This window comes from Vulpes vulpes, chromosome 15 (genome assembly GCF_048418805.1).
Source record: "Vulpes vulpes isolate BD-2025 chromosome 15, VulVul3, whole genome shotgun sequence".
Lineage (NCBI taxonomy): Eukaryota > Metazoa > Chordata > Mammalia > Carnivora > Canidae > Vulpes > Vulpes vulpes.
Genome location: NC_132794.1, coordinates 43,999,389 through 44,021,448, shown reverse-complemented (window position 1 = coordinate 44,021,448; position 22,060 = coordinate 43,999,389). Strand labels below are relative to the sequence as shown.

The following is a 22,060-nucleotide window of genomic DNA, read 5'->3' as shown; positions in this document are numbered from 1 at the left end:
ATTCCCATTATTCTGAAAACTGTATCTTATTTTCAACCTTCAGAGAGATAGGAATTTAAATACTTGATACATTATGAAATACCCAACCATGTCAGTTCTCTTTAGCCTATGTAATCATGTTTTATTTCTAGTTTCTTATTCTCTACTGCTAACATCTGCACATAAACACAACCTTAGCACTCTAAATCTCATCTGTTCCCGCTGCCTGTTCTTCACTTGAAGTCATAATCCCTTGTTTGTCACATCATAATCACTCCCCCAACAGAGCACTATTGCTTCAGGTGGGGAATGAAGCAGCAGGAGCAGATGAACTCTTAGAAACAAAGATCCTCATTTATTTATTTTTTTTCCAGCAAGGGCCATCCCTCACTAAGCCTACCTGGCTTTACAGATTATACCCTCCTGGAGTCCCACGGAGTAATACACGAATGCTAGAAAAGCACCTATGTAAGATATGCTGGTTTGTCATAAAGCAAGACCAAACACAGGAGGTTGAGGCATGGATAAAGCAACTGCCTCTCAGGTGTCACTCAAAATAATTGTTAGCTTCTACTAACAGGGCAACATTCACTGGCAAGAATAAAATATCTCCAGAGCCAACCTTATTAAGCCAAATGTAACAAGAATTTGCACCGCACAGTGGCTATGGGAGCCACTAATGAAAGTCCCTCTGACCTGGAGACATGCCAGCCCATGGAGGATGAATGGTTTGTCTCCAGTCTCCGGGATAAACTCTTTCAGAGCCTCTGACAATGCAAACAGTCTTGTCATCTACTTACTATCCCTGTATTTCTTTCCTCCCTTGTCTTTTGTCCAAAGCTCCTCCTTACCCCTGAGAAGAAGGTGGGGGGCCTCATTAATCACTGGAGAGATAAAAATCACAACATCTCCATCAGTAGTTATAGTATATTTTCTATTTTGATATTAGAAATGGAACAAACCCTTAGTAGAGGAGATAAGGATGATTGCAATGCTTGCCGGCCAACTTAAAGGTTAGGAAGGGCTCTCTGTGCATCTACGCCAAGGAATAGGCGGCAGGTTCTTCACATCTCAGACTTTTAAGTGCTGATCAAGAAATGTTAATTCTATATTAACAGTCCTTGGAAAGAATGGATATGAACTTACCTGAAACTTATCTGAAATTTTTCTGGAAGGCTCTATGTTTGATTCAATTTTTATTTTTTTAGTCCCTAATGGTGCCTGCTTAAACTAAGTAACGTAAAAGGTATCAGTCTGCTGAACCAACAAAAGAAAAGGTTGGTTAGCATAGAGTAAGATGACCAAACTAATGAGCTCACCTAGCCAGACTAGATGCACATGGTAACAGGAATGTGCTGGTGAGACAGCAGATGAGTAAGTAAAATTCTATCGCCACTTCAGGAAAGGTAGCTTATGAGCCAGGAGTATTTTCTTTCAATGTAAAGGGTAGCTATTGATTTTTAATATAATCTATATCTTTCTTTCAAAAGTTTAACAGAAGGAGCATGACAACAGTCTTGAATGTGTTTATTTTCATTATCAAGACCATCTCAGTAAGGTAAGGACTTATTGAGATGCACCAGAGGTGGAACCATATTCTTACTGGGTTGGACATGGCAATAGTTTGCACCACTGTAAGCATCCAGAGGGTACAGAATGCTTATCATCATTTTCATACTAACTAGTATAGAAAACACACTCAAAAAAGTTAGTTGAAAATAATGCATGAATAATAAATAAATAATTATAAGAACTCTGAGAAATTGCTAGAAATTACCTGTATACATTTGTTTACAGCTTATCTCCCTACCTGACTCCAGAAAGCCAGGACTTCATCTGACTTAATGTCTAGTTCCTAATAAATACTACCTAACTTAATCACTTATTTTTGGAATGAATAAGTGTATGAATAAAATATATTTTTTTAGTTGGAAAAACTAAACATTTATTCAACTTTGATTTCTCTGAATACAATGTATTTATCCCCAGAAGTACAAATGGATACATTTATAAAATAGGATAAATCCAAGAGTATACACAAATCTTCAATGAAAATGGCTCTTCCTTTTTTCTTTCCAATAGTGTCCAGTTAAATCTTGTGTCATACCAATTGCTCAGTATATGGTTATGGATCAAGGAAATTCAAAATATTATTAGGGTTAAGACAAAGGTTATTTTTATCTTTTCTTTCCTATTGGTAAAAGAGGTCACATAAAATGCATATTTTATAAAATTACATATAGAGCACAATGAATGGAGAATTTAGAATAGGATAAAGACTTTCAGGGAAGTCATAATTTTTTAAGGAGAGTTAATATGTAAAAATAAGAATCCTTGTCTTTTGAACGTAGTGGCCAGATTCGAAACCAACAGAATGAGAAAGAGAAACAGAAAAAGAGAGAGAAGGAGAGATCAATTTTACTTTTGCTTATAAAACAAAGTAAAACAAACATGTTTGTAATGTCTCTGTAACAAAATTCAGGATGTATATACATATGTAAACAAGAAAATATCAGATTAGTGGCCTATTTATAGACCAGTATTTTTTTTTGGTTGATTTAAAATGATAATCTATCTAAATTTACCTGGCACAGTACTTTAGATCTAATTAATCACTGTAAAGGGGTATTTACAAGGTAAAAGAAAAACCCTAGAACAGTATTTCACACAAGGCTTTGAATTTTCATGCTTTAACTTGTAAATAAACAAGTAATAATTCAATACTACATTAAATGCTTAAAATGCACAGAATAAATTACCTTCTTTGTATGCTACTGCTAAGAAAATGCTTAAAAACAGCACTGAGCTTATAGAGTCAGCTAAACATCCTATAACTCGTTTATTTGAAAGATCAGTTAAGTATGACCTTTGGGTATGCTTCAGTAAAATAATTATCTCTAGACTCTATAAGCACAGAGAACTAGATGAGACCCATGAAGAGTAAGTCCCCTTTCTGAACTTGTATGCAAGTGCTAATGACTCCTTGGCCATGTTTCTGCATTGTCTTTGCTGGCCATGGTCAATCCAGTCTAATACAGTTCCCAGGATCAAGGGAGTTAAGGGCCTGGGACTCAGTTTAGACCACATGTAAGTCTCCTATTCTTCTTCCCTGTTGGGGTCTTCCAGTCCTCAGGAAGGAAGCAGAGCAAAGCTAGTCTAAGCAAAGAAATGGTGTCAAGGGCCTGACTACCCATTAGCATATGATATCAAGAGAGTAACATCAAGCAGTCCTGAATATATGACATCTTAGTTGGTGGCTTAAAAACAGTAAAATCGATTTGGCCATGCTACATTGCCACAATCTGAGTGATCAATGTGATCACACATATTGAAACGCCATAGTTCTAAGAAAAAAGTCATGGTGCATCAAGGGTCATCCATTCCAACTGGTTCTGAGACATTATACATTCTATGTCTGGTTAGATTTTATTTTCCTGCAAGATTGTTTCTTGTTTGTAGTCCTCTTCAATGGACAGAACTAAAAAATATGGGTGCTATATGTGCACACACGGATACATATAAATATGTATGTATGTTCATATACACACATATACAACTATATACATATTTTTTATTTTTTTATATTTTTTTATTTTTTTATTTTTTTTCATATTTAATTTTTTAACCTAACTAACCCATGAATTTATGCTGTTACTTCCATTTTTTTGGATTAGATTTAAAAAGGTGATTTCTAGGGGCACCTGGGTGGCTCAGTCAGTTAAGCATTTGATTCTTTTTTTTTTTTTTTTAAGATTTTACTTATTTATCCATGAGAGACAGAGAGAGAGGCAGAGACATAAGCAGAGGGAGAAGCAGGCTCCCTGTGGGGAGCGTGATGTGGGACTAGATCCCAGAACTCCAGAATCATGACCTGAGCCAAGGCAGATGTGCAACCACTGAGCCACCCAGGTGCCCCAAGCATCTGACTCTTGATCTCAGCTCCAGTCTTGATCTTAGGCTCATGAGTCAAGCCCTGTATTGGGAACAATTTATTAAAAAGTAATTTAAAATAAATAAAAATAAAAGATGATTTCTATCTAATTTACCTTCCTTCCCTAGGCTGAACATTTCAGTTGTACTTACGTGAAAAAACTTGCTACTTTTACAGACTGAAATTTAATTCACTAATTTGAGGCCATTTTCCTAATTTATCAACTTTCTTTAGAAAATAGAGAATTGAGATTATTTTTGAGATCTCTTACCTTAAAACTACCAACAACCTTAAAACACACTCAATTCCATTCTCCAGTTCATTAATAAAAATATTGAATGCTAAGGCTTAAAACGGACTTTTTGCAGGCCTGTCTTCAACATCCTTCCCTAATTGATGTAAGACCATTCTGTGGACTTTCTTTGGCCAAATCTTTATCCATTCTGGAACAAAGGTTGTATATATAATCTAATATTCTGTGATTTTTTTTTCAACCTAAAAAACCCCCACTATGCTAACTTAAAAATCTACATAAAACATGTGCACTGGGGATCCCTGGGTGGCTCAGTGGTTTGGCGCCTGCCTTTGGCCCAGGGTGTGATCCTTGAGTCCTGGGATTGAGTCCCACGTCGGGCTCCTTGCATGGAGCCTGCTTCTCCCTCTGCCTGTGTCCCTGCCTCTCTTTCTCTCTCTCTGTTTCTCATGAATAAATGAATAAAATCTTAAAAAAAAAAAAAAAAAACAACAGATGTGTACAATGCACATTTAGGTTTGCATAGAATCTTTAAAATTACCACATTTACAATGGAGAAGAGGAATTAATTCATTGTAGAGTGCTTTATGGTTTCTGTGATCAGTTATCACATGTATGCCCTTCAAGGCTTAATTTTAATGCTTCAGATGTTGAAAGAAATAATAATCTGTAACAAGATTCCACATTGGCACACACACTAAATAACAAGTCCATATACACTCGTGAGACTTTAAAAAATCACTATATCTATGGTGACAATGTCTCGCATAAAAATAATAAAAGCTTAATATTTAGCTTTCAAGTAAAAGGACACTCTGATTCCATACATGAGACAAACATATCCAACATGAATTTTTCTAACTATCCTTTTTAACATATAAAACATTTTACAGACAATATTTCTTTTGTTTCTTTCTCTCATAAAGCCTAGATTATTGCTAATATCTCATGACACCAAAGGTAATACTGCAACAGATATTAATGCACTTTTTCAGCCACTTATTCCATAAAATATTAATTGCAAGCCTGTGCACGTGCTGTATATACAGGGATTAGGTAACTGAGTTCCTGCTCAGTTCTAAATCAATAAAAGATAACATGCACAGCATCAATCATCATTCCCTCTTCCTTTAGTACATAATAACTGCGAGTGGAAGATTTAAAAATATATATATTTAGGCACTTATGGAGACATTACAAGCTAGAGAGAATGTAAGTAATACCTACCTAGGAAGGACAGGTTTTTCTCCAGAAGCAGGTCTCTCAGTAGGACTTCATGCTCATGACCAATGGCACTGAGAAGTCTGTTAAGGAGGGTAACACAGGTGGAATTATACAATCAAAAATATGTTAATAGGGATCCCTGGGTGGCACAGCGGTTTGGCGCCTGCCTTTGGCCCAGGGCGCGATCCTGGAGACCCAGGATCGAGTCCCACGTCGGGCTCCTGGTGCATGGAGCCTGCTTCTCCCTCTGCCTGTGTCTCTGCCTCTCTCTCTCTCTCTATCATGAATAAATAATAAAAAAAAAATTTAAAAAAAATATGTTAATAACAGGTCTCTACTGAGATGAAATAGAAAATAGAGTAATCATAGCAACTATTTCCACCTTTAGCCCACATCTCTCAGGAATGAGATTTCTACATACATGCCCTCATTTAAATGATGCAATGGAATATTCCGATTTCTATGTTTATATGCATTTGGGCAAATAAAGATTTGTAAATGGATGTGTACCTTATCTTCTTTTGAAAGGAGGGAGGGTCATTTGAAACATCCTTAGTAGGTTAAAAATGCCTCAATTCAGTTTAATACATTTATTAAACACTTACTAAGCACAGCAAAGAATACCTTTAAAGCAAAGGAGTTTCCAGTCCTACTGAGTTCCATAAATCTTCTATGAATCCATACTTCCATAAATCTACAAATTCATATTTCCATACTTGTCCCACAGCCAGCATTTCTAGCCCCTGTCCCACTTTCAGCCTATGGTTGGTGATCTTCTGTAATGGGGGAAGCCAAACAGCTGACTTGTTGAGAATTCTATACACTCTGGAGGAAAGAGTGCATGTTGCAAAGGGCTGTGGGTTAGCAAAGGGCTGCAGGTGCAGAGGCTGCTTCAAGTCTTTCTCTTGTGTGTGCGAGCACACACATACTACCATATGCATAGAAATAGATATGCAGAGGCACACGTAAATTCTTTGAATGATTACTAGGAGTTAGGCACTATGTTAAGTGCTTTATATATGTTACTTCATCCTTAGGTTTTATCAACCTTATTTTATAGATGAGGAAACCCAGGCTTGGTTGGAAAAGAATCTGCACATAGTCATACGGTTCACATGTGGCAAAGCAGAGGATCAGAATATGATATCGACAAAGCCTTTTGTATGACCTCCATACAACTTCTTGAAAAATATTAAAATTATGTAAAAATAGTTGATCCTAGCTAATATTTCTTAAATACTGTACACTAAGCCTCGGTCTTAAACACTTGGCATATCACCATTTTTTTGGTAAGTCCTCAATAAACTTTGGTTATTTTATTGTGATAGTTTCACAGCTTCATTACATTTAGCTGCTCACACATGCTCACCATGTATTTATTGGTAATTGGTAATTGGTAAATAATTACCAATACCAGAGATATTAGCAATAATCTAATCCACTCCACACTGGTGATGAGCCCTGGGTGATGTACAGAAGTATTGAATCACTTTATTGTACATCTGAAACTAATAGAACACTAAGTATTTTAAATATACTGTAGTTAAATTTTTTTAATTTAAAAAAGTTTTTACAAATGATAGGCTAGGATGGTAGCAGAGTAAGTAGTAAAAGTTTGGTGTAGCAGTAAATGTAAATAACTGGTAAATAATTAAATCAGGATTAGGACTTGGAATTCTGTTCTATTTTTCCAAAAGGATGAAATTGCACAAAGTATGAAAAGGAGTGTTATCCTATTCTGATACTTTGATTCTGTCAAAAGCATTTGGTATAATCTCAGCACCTATTTCACCCATCCTCTCACCCACCACCCTTCTGTTCTCTATAGTTAAGAATCTGTTTTCTTGGTTTGTCTCTTTTTCCTTAGCTCTTTTGTTTCTTCAATTACATATATGATTGAAATATGGTATTTATCACTGGCTTACTTCACTTAGCATTATACTCTCTAGATCCATTCATGTCATTGCAAATAATTTCATTCTTTTTATGACTGAATATTCCATTGCGTGTGTGTATGTGTACATAAACCACATCTTATTCCTATCTATTGATGGACACTTGGGCTGCTTCCATATCTTGGCTATTGTAAATAATGCTATATAAACATAGGGGTGCATGTACCCCTTCGAATTAGTGTTTTAGTATTTTGGGGTAAATACCCTGTAGTGTAGTCACTGGATCATAGAGTAGTTCTATTTTTAACTTTTTGAGAAACCTCCATACTGTCTTCCACCATGGCTGAGCCAGTTTGCATTCCCACCAACAGGGCAAGAGGGTTCCTTTTTCTCCATATTCTCCCAACATTTGTTTCATATGTTATTGACTTTAGCCACTCTGAGAGGTGTGAGGTGATATCTCACTGCAGTTTTGATTTACATTTCCACTTGGGGTATCATCTTCTGTAACATTCACCACCACCACATAAATAGGTACTATTATTAGTCCCATTTTTGTGATTATGGAAAGCAAGTTTCAAGAAGGCTGAGGAACTTTCTGCTGGTCGCATGACTGGTAAATAATTAAATCAGGATTAGGACTTGGAATTCTGTTCTATTTTTCCAAAAGGATGAAATTGCACAAAGTATGAAAAGGAGTGTTATCCTATTCTGATACTTTGATTCTGTCAAAAGCATTTGGTATAAATTATCTGACTCTCCAGTGGATAGTGTCAACCTGGTCATATCACTCCTCAGCTTAACAGAGACTCTTTGATTCTGATCATGCACTTTAAGAGTGCAATGCAATTTAAAAGAAATAAAATGTATGCATTATTTGTTTAAAAAAATCCTAGAGAATTATCTACCCTTTATCTACACATTTAAATCATAATTCAAGAGATGTGGCCACTCATGTCCACTGTCAAAATGAGCCCCAATTCATCATCATTGCAATTTTCCTTGCTGTCCTCTCCCCCAATCATGCATATAGCTGTGCTTATTTAATTTCTAATTGGAAACAGAATAAAGGAACGAATTTTCAAATCACAAAATTTCATACATGTGCAGAGTCCAGTGAAGACATCTGATGAATACCTCTCAGTGGTCTCTCATTATTAGGGGCATCCCACATGTTAGAACTCAATTATTTAGTTCTAATCCACATAAATGCGCTCTCACTTTTATTGTTGTAAATTATTTACATCTAAAATGTTGAATCATGAAACTGAGGTTACTGATAGTACAGAAATGAAACCCACAGCATTTTAAGCTTCCTGGATCATTATGTTTCCTTGCTTCTCTGTTTAGGTCTTTGTGTAATAGCTGTGTCCTGGAGTCACACTTTGGAAAGTAGAAGTGGCTGGCTTCTCACACCTTTTGTGTCAGTGAATATATTTGTGGCAGGAAAGGTGTGGATGGACATGGCTATGAAGGAAAAAAAATGTCATAGATGCCAAAAGAAAAAGAAAGCACAATGGCAAGTTATACACTCTATGCTACTGTGCTTTTTGTGGTGTCTTATTTATAAATGACCAATTTCCTTTATTCTACTTACAAAAATGTCTACATGTAACATTTTCATAATGGAGTAAAAAGATTTTGCACCTATTCTATTTACTAAATGTGTACTTTCTTTCTTACAAAATGATGTAATTCACCAACAGTAAGCAATGTAAACATTACTAAATTATCAGAACAACATACAAATAGCATTTTCACTCACATGGAAAACAACTAATTTTTATTCAGTGTGAAATAAAGTAATTCCTGTGGATCAGTCTAGGAAACATCTATGCAAGTATATTTACATTATATGAAACTGCTACTGCCTCAATGTAAAAATAAAATCAGTTCTCTATAAATTTCCCAGCTGGTTTCATTTTGTATGGTAAAAGCAATCACCGATTTGAAATTTGGGAAAGACATACTTCTTGATTATTCTTTGCTTGATATAAACATATATAAAATACAAGGTCTAGGAAACAAAGCTTATAAAAACAGTAGTTTTACTGGCAATAGGCACAATGGAACTGCAAAATTATAATCAAGTCAGTGAATGCAATTTATAGACATACATCATTATCTTTATCAATTGAAATCATGTACTACATTAAATTCTATTGGCAATAACACAGCCAAAAAAGAAAAGTGAATGATGGCAAAAATGTAAAGAAAATACTCTGAACAGAATTTATAATGCTCTATAAGCAGAAAACACTTAGACTTTGTCTATAATAATACCTATTATTGATGTATGGCTGTGACCATGGGGCAAAACTTGTAAATAACCTCACAAGCCATTTTCTTAGCCAGCAATACAGCAATCTAGTTTCCCGTAAGCATCTCAACTATTACTGAAAAATAGCCTCCTGGCATTTACAAAGCAGTTGACTTCATACTTTAGTCCATGCATATATAATTAGGTAGTTATATTTAAAATCAATATGCAATCCTTCAAAAGACATTATGCTTTTAAAACCTTAACTTTAAATTGATCTTTAACTATTTTATGTGCTTTAAGATTAACATGTAATTCTGCCCCAGATAACAAGATGGTGTTAGTTGTTATACAAATGTGCTAAACTTTACCACGGTAGCAACATGAGGTTGGCACTCCTACACTTTCCAATGCTATCATTAATTTTATATTGAAAATAGAATTATGGTTTCACTTTGGTCTAATAAAGAGGCAAGCTATGACAGTGCTGTGATTTTATTAATTTAAACGACACTGGGGGGAAACAGACTTGAAGAATAAACACATAAAGGGCTATAACTTAGGGAGTGAATATTCTTATAAGAGGGCTCTGTTAAGAGGTTATTTTTAAAAGGTTAACTTTATGAAAAAGAAAATGAGTGAGTTTATTTACAAAAATTTTATGGACTCTAAGCCTTTGTAAAAATAAGGTGGGATAAACACACATGCAGGTGCGTGCGCGCGCATACACACACACACACACACACACACATCACACACATTTGACTTTCAACAAAAAAAGGTTTTTAACAGAAAGCTTTTTGACTGGTAGCACTGAGTCTCAACTGATCACAGTGCTATCCATACTCACGAAACCTCTATTAGGAAGGTCATATTATGGTATTAAGAAATGCGAGACTCGTGGATTTAGGTGCAAGATAATTTTCATAAAAAATTCCTAGTTACTGACTCCTTAAGTAGCATTTTTCACTGAGGATCATCAAAATCCTTAGTATTGCCATGATGCTACTAAATGTACGGATGGATGAAGGATGTCCTCTTTCATGAGGTAGTGACTATCTGCTCGAATCCCGTTTTGAGAAGTAAGCATTAACTCTTTGGTAATCCTGATGTCTTTAATTAAGAATGACTGGAAATCTGTTTTCAAAGCCTCAAGTTCACTCCAGAGGGAAAAATTAGCCTGGTTTTTCTAAAGTTGTTTATTAGGGATCCGAATGGCAGTTCAGATTGTAATCAGCCTCTGAGCAACAAGAATCTACTGCCCTTTCAGATATGATGGTCTCTGTGGTATTTTAATTGCATCATCCTTGAACTCTAGGCTCAAAATTTATTCTAGGAAACTCAATTGCATTTGGCTTTTTACATAGAAATCCATTCTATTTTTTCAGACGTTCATTGGGTTGGTGAAATACATTCCCAGACAGTAAGTTCTGAGCCCAGTGACTCTGTACCTTTAAGGTCTCTGAAACCCGGGCAGTTTGAGATAAGCATGTGAATGTAACCTGCTGAACTGACAGCCTCCAGTGGCCCATCTGATTTTCCTTAAGCTGGAGAAAAGGATGGTCTGCAGTGACCCTCCAGTTGATTGAATGTAAAGTAGAAGAGTATGAAATGTGTTTTGTGAAGCAGAACTTTATGTCAGGTTAAAGCTAGACACATCTCCTCCACTGAGTCTGAGCTCGTCAATTGTGCACCTAAAATTTTATGGGAAAGGATACTGTTTGATGCAGTCCACCAGTGGGCCATAACAGCAGTCATTCACGATGCACTGTGGATAAAACAGAGAAGGGGTCTGTGGTGACTACAAAAACCATGACCATTAACGAGTACCCTAAAAGCAGTAATTACTTTTCTTTAAAAAAACAAAACAAAACAAAACACAACAAACCTATCAAAAGGCTGTTAAGATTTAATCACAGAAAACAAAAATCACATGCTTTTTATTCTCTATAAAAGCAAGCTATTAAAAAGTGAAATGCTCTTCTCGCAAATATTGCACTGCCATTTATGGTGTACCCTGACCTCAGTGATAGTTTATGATGACAGTAATTAAATGAGGTTTAAAATCCTTTACTCTGCTAGGCAGATAGCACTGCCACTGAAAATAGACAGCTGTGATTAATACCTGATAGACCTGATTTGCTAGAACTCCATCTGGAATCTGAGAAGGGTCCCGTAGCATACTATTTATAACAGACTTGGAGGCTGTAGAAGAAAAGAGATGAACTGTTAACAGTCAACATACTTTTAGTGCAGCATGAGGAGTGACATATACCTATATATACACAAACTATGAAAATGAAAACATCACCAACACTAATAATTTTTTTGCCTTTTTAAAATATCTCAGGGAAGCTTTTAATTAGACCATTTTGCCAAGTTTATAAGCCACACTGCCAGATTTGAAGATGACCTAATTTTTCCAAGGTAAATTAACGAGTACAGACCTAAAGCATATGTCTCTTTGCAGATAAATTAGCTTTGGAAATGCCCGCTTTTTTTTTTTTTTTTTCCCGCTTGGGGGAAAAAAAAAAAAAAACACAGAAAGAACAATCAGAAAAGAAATATTTACCTCTTGCAGGTAAGTATTTTATAACCAAGCAAATGGATATGGAGAACTTAGTGAAGGGAGGTCAGACTTTTGATGTTAATAAAAATAACTTTCAGCCAAGAAAGCATCCCTGAATTCTAAACCTTTCTGAAATAGTTCTCAACTGCCATAAAATGCTATGTCCATTTTTTTACAGGTAAGTAGATAAAACTGACTAACCATTGAGGGAATTTTAAGTGGGAAAAATATGTATATATTTACATATGGATTTTTGTTCCAAAATATGCCTCTTCATAGCCAATTGTAAATTAAATTGACCTTACCCCAGGAATTACTATAGAAGAGGCTAGGGGAGATATTGAATAAAGAATACTGTATCAGATACACTCGTAGCAAACAGAGGTAAGAGATCCTAGCCCTGTTGTTTTCTGTAAACATGTGACAGCCAAGGTGACCTGAACCCCTCTTCCTCTGCATGGGATGAAGGCAAGCCTCTAAACTAAAGCTAAGTCTAGTGCAGCCTAGGAATCAATTCTTCCAAATCCTCCAATGGAATCATTGCCAAACATTCAGCAAAATGGCTTAGGGTTTATCCATACAAACACAAACTAAAGTACATATTGGATAATTAATTATCTAGTTAATATAATGAACACAGACCACAGGTACATTATTCATACTGAGATGATTTTTGGGGTGTGTGTGTGTGTTTTAGATTATTATGTTCTCTGTCAAGTTCAGTACCATAAACTCACTGACAGATATGATAGATGCTAGTAAATACTGTATAAAGATATAGGGAAATTACATCTTTTTCGCTTAAGCGCAGTACCTGAGTCCACAAAGAAAGAATGCGTCACACTTATTTTAATTATTTCCTATTCTTTAATTATTTCCTATTTTGCATGTGTATAGCCACATTTATGTACTTAGCCATTTGTGTAAGCATGTGTTTGTTTTGCAAGACTAGAAGCCTTATCTGGAATACTAAAAAGAACATCATTACCAGAGGAATCCTATCCAGCCCTATCTCTACAATCAGCTCTGCAACCAGGGCAAATTTATGGAATATGGCAACTCTCAGATTCACTATCTTCTTCTGTAGAAAATGATATTATCTGTGCTGACTACATTATTTCTGAAAAAAATTGCCATGTATATGTGTACAAATATTAGGAATATGAAACAGCAAATCATGTTATTGTAAAAGTACAGAGGAGTGCCTGAGTGGGTCAGCTGGTTGAGCGTCTGACTCCTGGTTTTGGCTCAGGTCATCGTCTCACAGGTGGTGAGACTGAGCTACATGTCTGGCTCTGCACTCCGCATGGAGTCTGCTTGAGTTTCTCTCTCCCTCTGCTCCTCCCTTCCCATGCACATTCTCTCTCTAAATAAATCAAACTTAAAAAAAAAAAAAAAAAGAAAGAACAGATTATTGCAAAAACAGTGTTACATAGAGAGTAACATACCTGGTTTTATTCACTCAGTTTTCCCAATTTAATTCTAAGGCCTGGCCAGTTGGAGGGGATCAAAGCAGTTGTTCACGCTTTTGGTCATCTTCTCTGAGGATTCTTTCTCTGGTCCGCCACTCAGTTGACAGACACATTCTTTTAGGGCACCTATGATCCCACTGGTGTCTCAAGAAAACAAGACCCCCTGCCTCACATGTACTGGTCATTGCTAAGATGTTCTACTGTTCCTACACCTACGTGAGGAAAAGATTATTAATCTACAAATGGCCAGACAATGTGACCAAATTACTGACCTCAAACCAAATTATAGGATAACTTGCTGCAAATCATAGATCAGTGGCTAATTTTTTTTTAATTTTTATTTTTAAAAAAGATTTTAAGTAATCTCTGCATCCTATGTGGGGCTCAAATTCATGACCTCAAGATCAAAAGTCACACTCACACGCTCTGTTGACTGAGGTGGCCAGGTGCCCCTAAAAGCTCTTTTAAAATAGAAGAGGGACAGCAGTCTAGGATATATGAAGATAAAGTCACTTATTTTGTGAGGGAAAAAAAGGAAATACTATAGAATACAGAAACTAATGACATCCTAATTTTCCTTGCAATATATTTTTGAATAGTGTGCTTATCAGAATTAAGAATCATAAACTTCTTAAAAAATTAAGAATCAGGGCAGCCTGGGTAGCTCAGTGGTTTAGCGCTGCCTTCAGCCCAGGGCATGATCCTGGAGACCCGGGATCGAATTCCACGTTGGACTCCCTGCATGGAGCCTGCTTCTCCCTCTTCCTGTGTCTCTGCCTCTCTCTCTCTCTCTCTCTCTGTATCTCTCATGAATAAATAAAATTTTTAAAATCTTTTTAAAAAATTAAGAATCATAAACTTCTTAAAAAATAGTCTGAATCAACAGAACGCTATTCAAATCAGAGAAAGCTTGCCACGAGTCATTTTAAAATGAAGAGTAAAAACTATATTGAATCCACATTCATTTTAAACTCAATAAAGTATCTTTTCCCTTCTTGCAACCTGCCAATTTTTAGAGCAACAAAGAGATAATAAATAGGGATTCAAGGCCTAGCCTATAGGCCACGATGTGCCTACCTTCTGTTTGTGGATTTTAGTTACTTAGGCTTCACCAAAGTATCTCTGTGTCTCAGATCAAGCCAGAGAGTGCAAACTTACTTTTACACACATATTCTGAAGTGAAGAACTGCCAAAGGAATGAAGAGTATCAACCAGGTAAGGAAAGGCGGTTGAACAATCTTGGGATGACTAAGAGTAAGAAGGGTTCAAGGAAACCAGTACCTTTCATAAGCAAGATGTCCGTCCCTTGGCCAGCTACCACCTATGCCCTAGTTGCATCCATCTCTTTTGACCATATGTGGACAGGAGACTTGTTCTCCCTAACCTTTGCTAGAGGCATTCATCCTCTTGATTTTAGGGCTTACCTCTGTCACTGCTTCAACCGATGGAATGTCAGTTTTCCACCAAGCATGTACAAAGCAGGAATGCATAAGTCACTTGAAGCTACGTGCACAAGGACAGGAGAGAACTGGTACATGTTAAAGCATGCTACAGAAGATAGATAATAGGCAATGCCTGGACTAAGGCATCTAAGGCATAATGCCTAAGATCATGTTGTGTTTTCTGTGAAATATTTCAAGAGCCTAAAATAATAAACATCCATGTCCCCAACACTCTGACTTAATGTCTGTATCTTTAATTAAATTCACTTTAAATAGTCTAATATTAATTTGTGTAAACTTTTTTACTCATCGGTCTTGTTAGAGGTTGATTCATTTTACTAGTCTTTTTAAGAACTAAGTTTTGGTTTTGTTGATTCTCTCTACGGCTTCATTACTTCCAATTTCATTTAATTCATCCTTTTGTCATCATTATTTCTGGCTTTCCACTTTGAGTTTGCTGTATTTTTCTTTTACAAACTTACTATCTTTATTAACTTAAACTTTCAATCTTTTATTTCAACATCTAGTTTTTAAGGCTATAATTTTTCCTCTAAATTCTGCTTTAGCTACATGCCATGAGTATTGTTCTCATTAATTTATAAATATTTTACAATTTTCATTATGATTTGATCTTTGATCCATAAACTATTTAAAAACTTATTTCAAATTTGGAATTTGATCATATTGGTCAAAGTATGTGACGCTTATATTAATGTGGAGGTATCTGTTTCATTCCATTGGTATCTTCATACATAATCAATTTTTATAAACATTTTACAGGTTTTAAAAAATACTAAAGTTCCTATTTTTGAGGTATGGGGTTCAGGTATGTCTAGTAGGCCAGGTTTTTACTTTTATTATTAAAATATTCTATTTTTTTTCTAAAAGATTTATTTATTTGACAGAGAGAAAGAAAGGAGGAGAGGGGCACAAGGCTTGATCTCATGACCTTGAGATCATGACCTGAGCTAAAAACATGAGTTGGATGCCCAATCAACTGAGCCACCCAGGTGCCCTAAATCTTCCATATTTTTATTAATTTTTAGTTAATCTTAAGTGGACTCATATATAATCTAATCATATATCCTTTGTAATTTTGAATGCAGCTGACCCTTAATAACATGGGGGTTAGAGGCACCAACCTCCTGTGTGGTCAACAATCCCACATACAACTTTTGACTTCCTAAAACTTAATTACTAATAGCCTGCTGTTGACAGGAAGCCTTACTGGTAACATAAACAGTCGATTAACACATATTTTATATGTTATATGTACTATATACCATATTATTACAATGAAACAAGAGAAAAAATATGAAACTCATAATACTGCACTTTATTTATAAAAATAGTACTACACTGTATTTATATTAAAAAAAAAAACCCACATATAAGTGGACCCATGCAGCTCAGACCCATGTTGTTCAATGGTCAGCTATATAAGGAATTTAGAATGCACTCACTCCAGTCAGGAAGCCCCCCCTTCCCATCAGCCTCCATGTTATTATGTCTATTATTTTTGTTCAATCACCTGGTTTGTAAACATAATTTCTTAGTTTCTGTGATGGTTAATTTCATGTCAAATTGCTTGGGCCACAGGGTGCCTAGACTTTTGACCAAACATTATTCTGGATATGTCTGTGAGGGTGTTTCTGGACAGGATTCACATTTGAATTGGAGTAAAGTAGACTGTACTCGGCAATGTGGATGGGTCTCCTTCAATCACTTGAAGGCCTGACTAGAACATACAACACAGAGTAAAAGACTATTTTCTCTGCCTGACTGCCTTCAATCTGGGACATCCTCCAAACTCAAACTGAAGTATTGTCTCCTCCTGGATCTCAAAGCTGTTGACCTTTGGATTAGAACTATACAATTCTTGGGTCTCTCTTGGGTCTTCAGCTGGTCCACTGTAGCCCTGGGAACTTTCAACCTTTATAAGCATGTGAACTTATTTCTTATAATAAAGATCTCTCTCTCTCTCCATATACATATATACATACATACACAAAGACACACACACAAACTCGTTCTGTTCTCAAGTACTCTAATATAATTTTTATTTTTCTAAATGTTTAACATTTATTTAGATTTCTGAACATGTCTGCCAATTTCCTCCTTTAGTATTGCTTTCTGAATTCTGTTCTCCACTTTTAGATTCATTATCCTTGTTATTAAAGCACCTGTGTATTAGTTCTTTCAGATGGGACTACTGAGTATTAAATCTCTTAGTCTTGTCTTGCCTGAAATTAACTTACTTCTCACTTTTGAATGATAATATAGCTGGGTATAGAATTATAAACTAAGTATCATTTTATTTCAACCCTCTGAAGATAAGATTCCTCCTTATTTTGATATTACTATAAGAACTCTACTGTCAGTCTAATACTAATCCCTATAGAAATAATTTGTCTTTTATCTCTGATTCCTTTTAGATTTTTCTTTGTTATTCAACAGCTTCATCACTGTGTGCCTGGGTATGGCTCTTTTAATTTAGCCTGCTCGGAATTAGCTATGTTTGATGAACTTAAAGATATATGCATTTGACCAGTTTGAAAAATTTTGAGTCACTATACTTTGGCCTTCATTCTCTCCTAGAACTTTTACATTAGACATCTATTAGAAGACCTTATTACTATCCCCTATGTCTCCAATTCCTTTAAAATGTTTATATTTCCTTTCTATTCATCTCTTATGTTACATACTAAAGCTGCTTTCCTTAGAGTCATCCTAAAATTCGCTAACTTTTGTTCTAATTCTTCTAATGCTTCACTCACCTAATATGCATTTCCATTTTTAAAAAGATTTATTTATTTTAGAGAGAGAGTGAGCACATGGGCAGGAGGGAAAGAAGGAGAAGGAGAGAGGGATTCTCAAGCAGGCTCCATGCTGAGTGTGGACCCCAAAGTGGGGCTTATCCCACGACCCAGAGATCATGACCTGAGCCGAAACCAAGAGTCAGATGCCTAACTAACTGTACCACCCAGCTTTTAACTTCAATGAAAATTGTATCATTTCTAAATGTTATTGTTTTTTTCAAACTTGTCTCTTTTTTCACAGTATATTCTTTCACTTAACTAGGTAGTTTTTAATTTTTTAGATCAGGTTATATAATTTCTATATTTTAAAACATCATCTTACAGATTTAACCTATATTAATTTTCTCATTTCCAGTTCATGGTATCCAATTTCTCTATCTATCCTGCCTACCTACCCACCTACTTAAGTTTCCTATGATGGTAGTTTTTTCACTTGGTTTGTAAATTTTTACTGTGAACTTAATTTCAGCAAGAATTGTTTGAGCTGCACTGTGGAAATAACCGTAAAAGAGCAGTTTCATGTTTACTTTTGCAGGGGCCAGTTTTATTGGTAATTTCTTAATGTGGGCTTCCTGCAATATAAACAAGTGCAAATTTGGACCCAAACCCACAAATGGTGCTGGCCTATGTTTAATTTCTCCCTCCAAATATTCCACAACTCAAGACCATATACAAGAAGCAAGCTTCCTTGCCATTTTCTTCAGGCAAGTGGAGTTTCCCCAGTCCTTTTCTCATGGTTTGGGCTGTATATGGAGGCTCACTTCCAGCTATTATCTTTGCCTCTGGGAATTAAAAATCCCAGCCCCAACTCCTCATGTCCATATCTAAAGCTAACAACTTTTGTGGACCTACAAGGTGAGAGAGCCCCTATTTACAAATCTGAATATATATTCTCAATTCATTCCTTGCAACTAGAGATCAAATTCCTTTCATTTGAACTTGGTTTTGTAATTTATAAGATTTTTGTTTCTTTCTTCTATCATTTCTATGTCTTTGTCCTGGAAATATGGACCATCAATAAAAGCTCATTCTGCTATGCTGCTGAAATTTTTGGAAACCTTTTAGTAAGAAGTTCAAGGGAAAGTCTGTTTCCTTGTTAATTTTTGTGGAGTCCAAGTTATTTAGATAGAAAAGAGAAGGTCCTTCTAAGAAATTGGAGTCACAAACTATAGAGAGAAGAGCAGGTGGCCGAAAAGTGGGTGGATTGTAAAGTGGAACCAAAGTCTTCTCTGCTGCATAGGGTCTGGCTGGGCCAGGGAATGGGAGAAAGGTCTCCCATTGGTGGCTAGAAAATGAATTGTTACTGACTCCTCCAAAAGCTGCTATCATGCGACAGGCCAAAGCACTATGCTAATCATCAAGCTTAACAAGTTTCTGTGGGTTTGAGAATCAGTTCCATTAATTTCTCAAATATAAACCTATTTCTTTCTTTTTTTTTTTTGGAGGGGAGAAGCTATAAACAATAATTTAACATGCTCATGATTTGGTAGTTTAAACTGGGTTAATGGAGATAGCTTGTCTTTGTGTGACATTACTTGGAGTGGATTATCTGGGTGCTGGAGGGTTCACTTTCATCATGACTCACCTATATGCCTGGCAAATCTGTGCTTGCTTTCACCTTAGAAGGAACTGGGGGTGAGGTCTTTTGATTCCCCTCCAGGTGGGCTTCTCTAAGGTCTGCATGAACTTCCCCTTGAAATGGGTTCCAAGAGCAAACACCCCAGGGAACCAGGCAGCACTTTACACTTCCTTATGAACTAGATGTCACACAAAACAATGTTTATTTACATTTTCCTCAAAGGAGGAAAAACACGCCTTCTAAAAGAAAGGTGAACTTGGAAAGCTATGCAGTCTAATACTTTCAAAAGGAGAGGCAGCATGGAGCAGTGGTTGTGAGCTGAGCTAGAATCAGGCAGACTTGGTTTGAGGTCTGGCTTTTCAACCCACAAGCTCTGTCATCTCAACGAGCTAATTAATGTCCATGACCCTTAGTTGCCTTGTCTGTAAAACAGCAAAACACTGGTGCTTACTTTGCAAGGCTGTTGTGAAGACGAAATAAAATAACCCAGGAAGAGCATTTAACATGCTGTTTCAGACTTGGGCAGCTGAAGTTGTTAGCTCATTGCTTTGGCTGGTGTTGGAGCATGGTGTGGCATGTGTGTTCTGACTGCATTACCCATATAGACATCACTTATTACCTTCTATTGTCAAGAGGGTAAAAGAAGGAAGACTTCATCAGAAACGTATAAAGTTGGGGGACTGTTCTTAGCAAGTATGTCATTGCCACAGCTTTGGAGAGACAGCCAGAAGTGCATCTGTTCAACAGGCAAAATCTGACAATGCCAGACTCTCCCTACCTACATGCCACCCCTGCCACAATGCTCTGTGGCAGCCAGTGTACAATGTGCAACACAATCTATTCTCTGAAAAGGCCTGGGTGAAGTACTTTACACATGTGTGTATATTAGAGAAGTGTGCTACTACTCTATGCAGGGGGCAGGGGTTCTATTTTAAATCTTGTCTATAGCCATGTGTTTTCTTCCCTCTTATTTCAAGCACCGGCAATCAAGCAAGTAGAGACTTTCTCCCAAATCACTATCACACCCCTATTTATAACTCCTTGTTTCCTTGGTGTAAGCTCAAATAAGTGGCCAGCTACTGCTGCAAGGAACCAGGGCAGCTGAATCCTCTATGCTGTTAAGGTCCCTGGAAATCCTGCCCACTGCAAAGAGTGTCTTTTGACTAGGTAACATCTGAGCTGAAACAAGGACTAGACCATATCTAGTTGGGACCCCTAATCCAAGGTCACAAATAGTCTTAAGCACCACAGGTGATCTAGCATGGAGTTAACCTGTCCTGGATGGCAGCAGTCAGGAGAGAAAAAAGGATCTAGTGAGAGATGGACAATCCTGGGATAAAGGATGGACAATCCTGGGATAAAGGCGACATGGACCATTTGGAGGCAAATTCATGTGCCGACAGATGGTGGTGTTAGTACCTAGTTCTCTCTCCAAGAAAACAATCCGTGCAGTTGAACAGCTGGCAGGGGAAGGCAGCTGCTCCCAAAGTATACCAAGAGTTTTGCCTTTTCATGTGGCTCCTGCAGAGGCTGAGCTCCAGAACAGCTAAGCCTAAAATACCAGCTAGAATTTAATCTTCTCTTCAAATGCTGGTTGAAGGCCTTTGGACATTAAGGTCAGCAAGGTCCCAAGTTACATCTCCATGGGAGCTTGCCAGCCAAAGTCTTTTGTGGACTTTTTCAATACCACCAGTGGCCTACAGGAGCTTGCTTACTTTTGCAGTTGGAACTATTTCTCAAAAATTCCAGGCACGCCCCCCCCCCCCCCCCCCCCCCCGCGCCAGCTATTCCACTGCACAGGAGTGAACTCTAAGGCAGTCTGAGCCCATCTGACAATCTAAATAAGCAGTGTTTTTTAACATGACAGAATCTTCTAGGGGCAAATTAAACCCTGCTCTCTAGTACATAATCTTGTAAGAAATAACTTCAACTACAGTCATCAAATAGAAAAAAAGTATTGTGTGAGGACAAGAGGAAGATGTCTCCAAAGTATGATCATGTTGAGTCAGGCAATCTGCAGATCTAGGGCTACTATAGACCATCAACTCTTATTTCACAAACACACACTCAACAGATATTTATTAAGCACCCGGTTAATGCCAGGAATATACTTAATTACATCCCTCCTACCCAGCCACTCCCAATTCCATCCTCCAAATTTGGAATGTTCTTTCTTAACTTTCCTTCAGCCCAAACTTCAAAGCCTAGTTTAATTCTCACCTCCTCTATAGAGTTTCCCCTTATGTTTCCAATCCACTTGGTTTCCTTTCCTTCATATTGGGGAGAGAACTCATATTGTCTACCAGTCATTTGGCACTTGATTAAATATTACTTTGTCATCTGTTGACAGGAGATTGATCAGGTTGCCAAGATGTGAAACCATGACCTCCTTAAAAAGAAAATCTGGAGGAAAAAGGAATGTTTAGCACAATATAGAAAAAATGTCATATTTCCTCAATGTTATCTTTAAGTATCTGGGGGCTTTTTCATGGAGGATTAGGCTCACCCTGTGGTTACTCCAAGAAGATAAGAGGTAATTCTTACAAGTGTGTTACCAGTTCCAAAGCTAGGTTTCACATTTCAAGCTCCGCTTTCAGCAGGCCTATGTTTATTTGGTCTACATAAATCTTGCTTAGC

At 36.7% G+C, this 22,060-nt stretch overlaps 1 protein-coding gene across 7 annotated transcripts in view; it reads right to left on the bottom strand.

Annotated features, from left to right (window-relative positions):
* CDIN1 (CDAN1 interacting nuclease 1) overlaps positions 1-22,060 on the bottom strand; it is a 229,574-nt gene that overhangs the window by 123,371 nt on the left and 84,143 nt on the right. For all 7 annotated transcript variants that reach the window (XM_072738214.1, XM_025998427.2, XM_072738212.1 and 4 more), the window contains 3 exons: positions 11,668-11,747; positions 11,261-11,310; positions 5,391-5,458 (listed from right to left, as the gene is read on the bottom strand). In XM_072738214.1, coding sequence (XP_072594315.1) covers positions 5,391-5,458; positions 11,261-11,310; positions 11,668-11,747 — 198 coding nt within the window. The remainder of the gene's footprint in view (positions 1-5,390; positions 5,459-11,260; positions 11,311-11,667; positions 11,748-22,060) is intronic.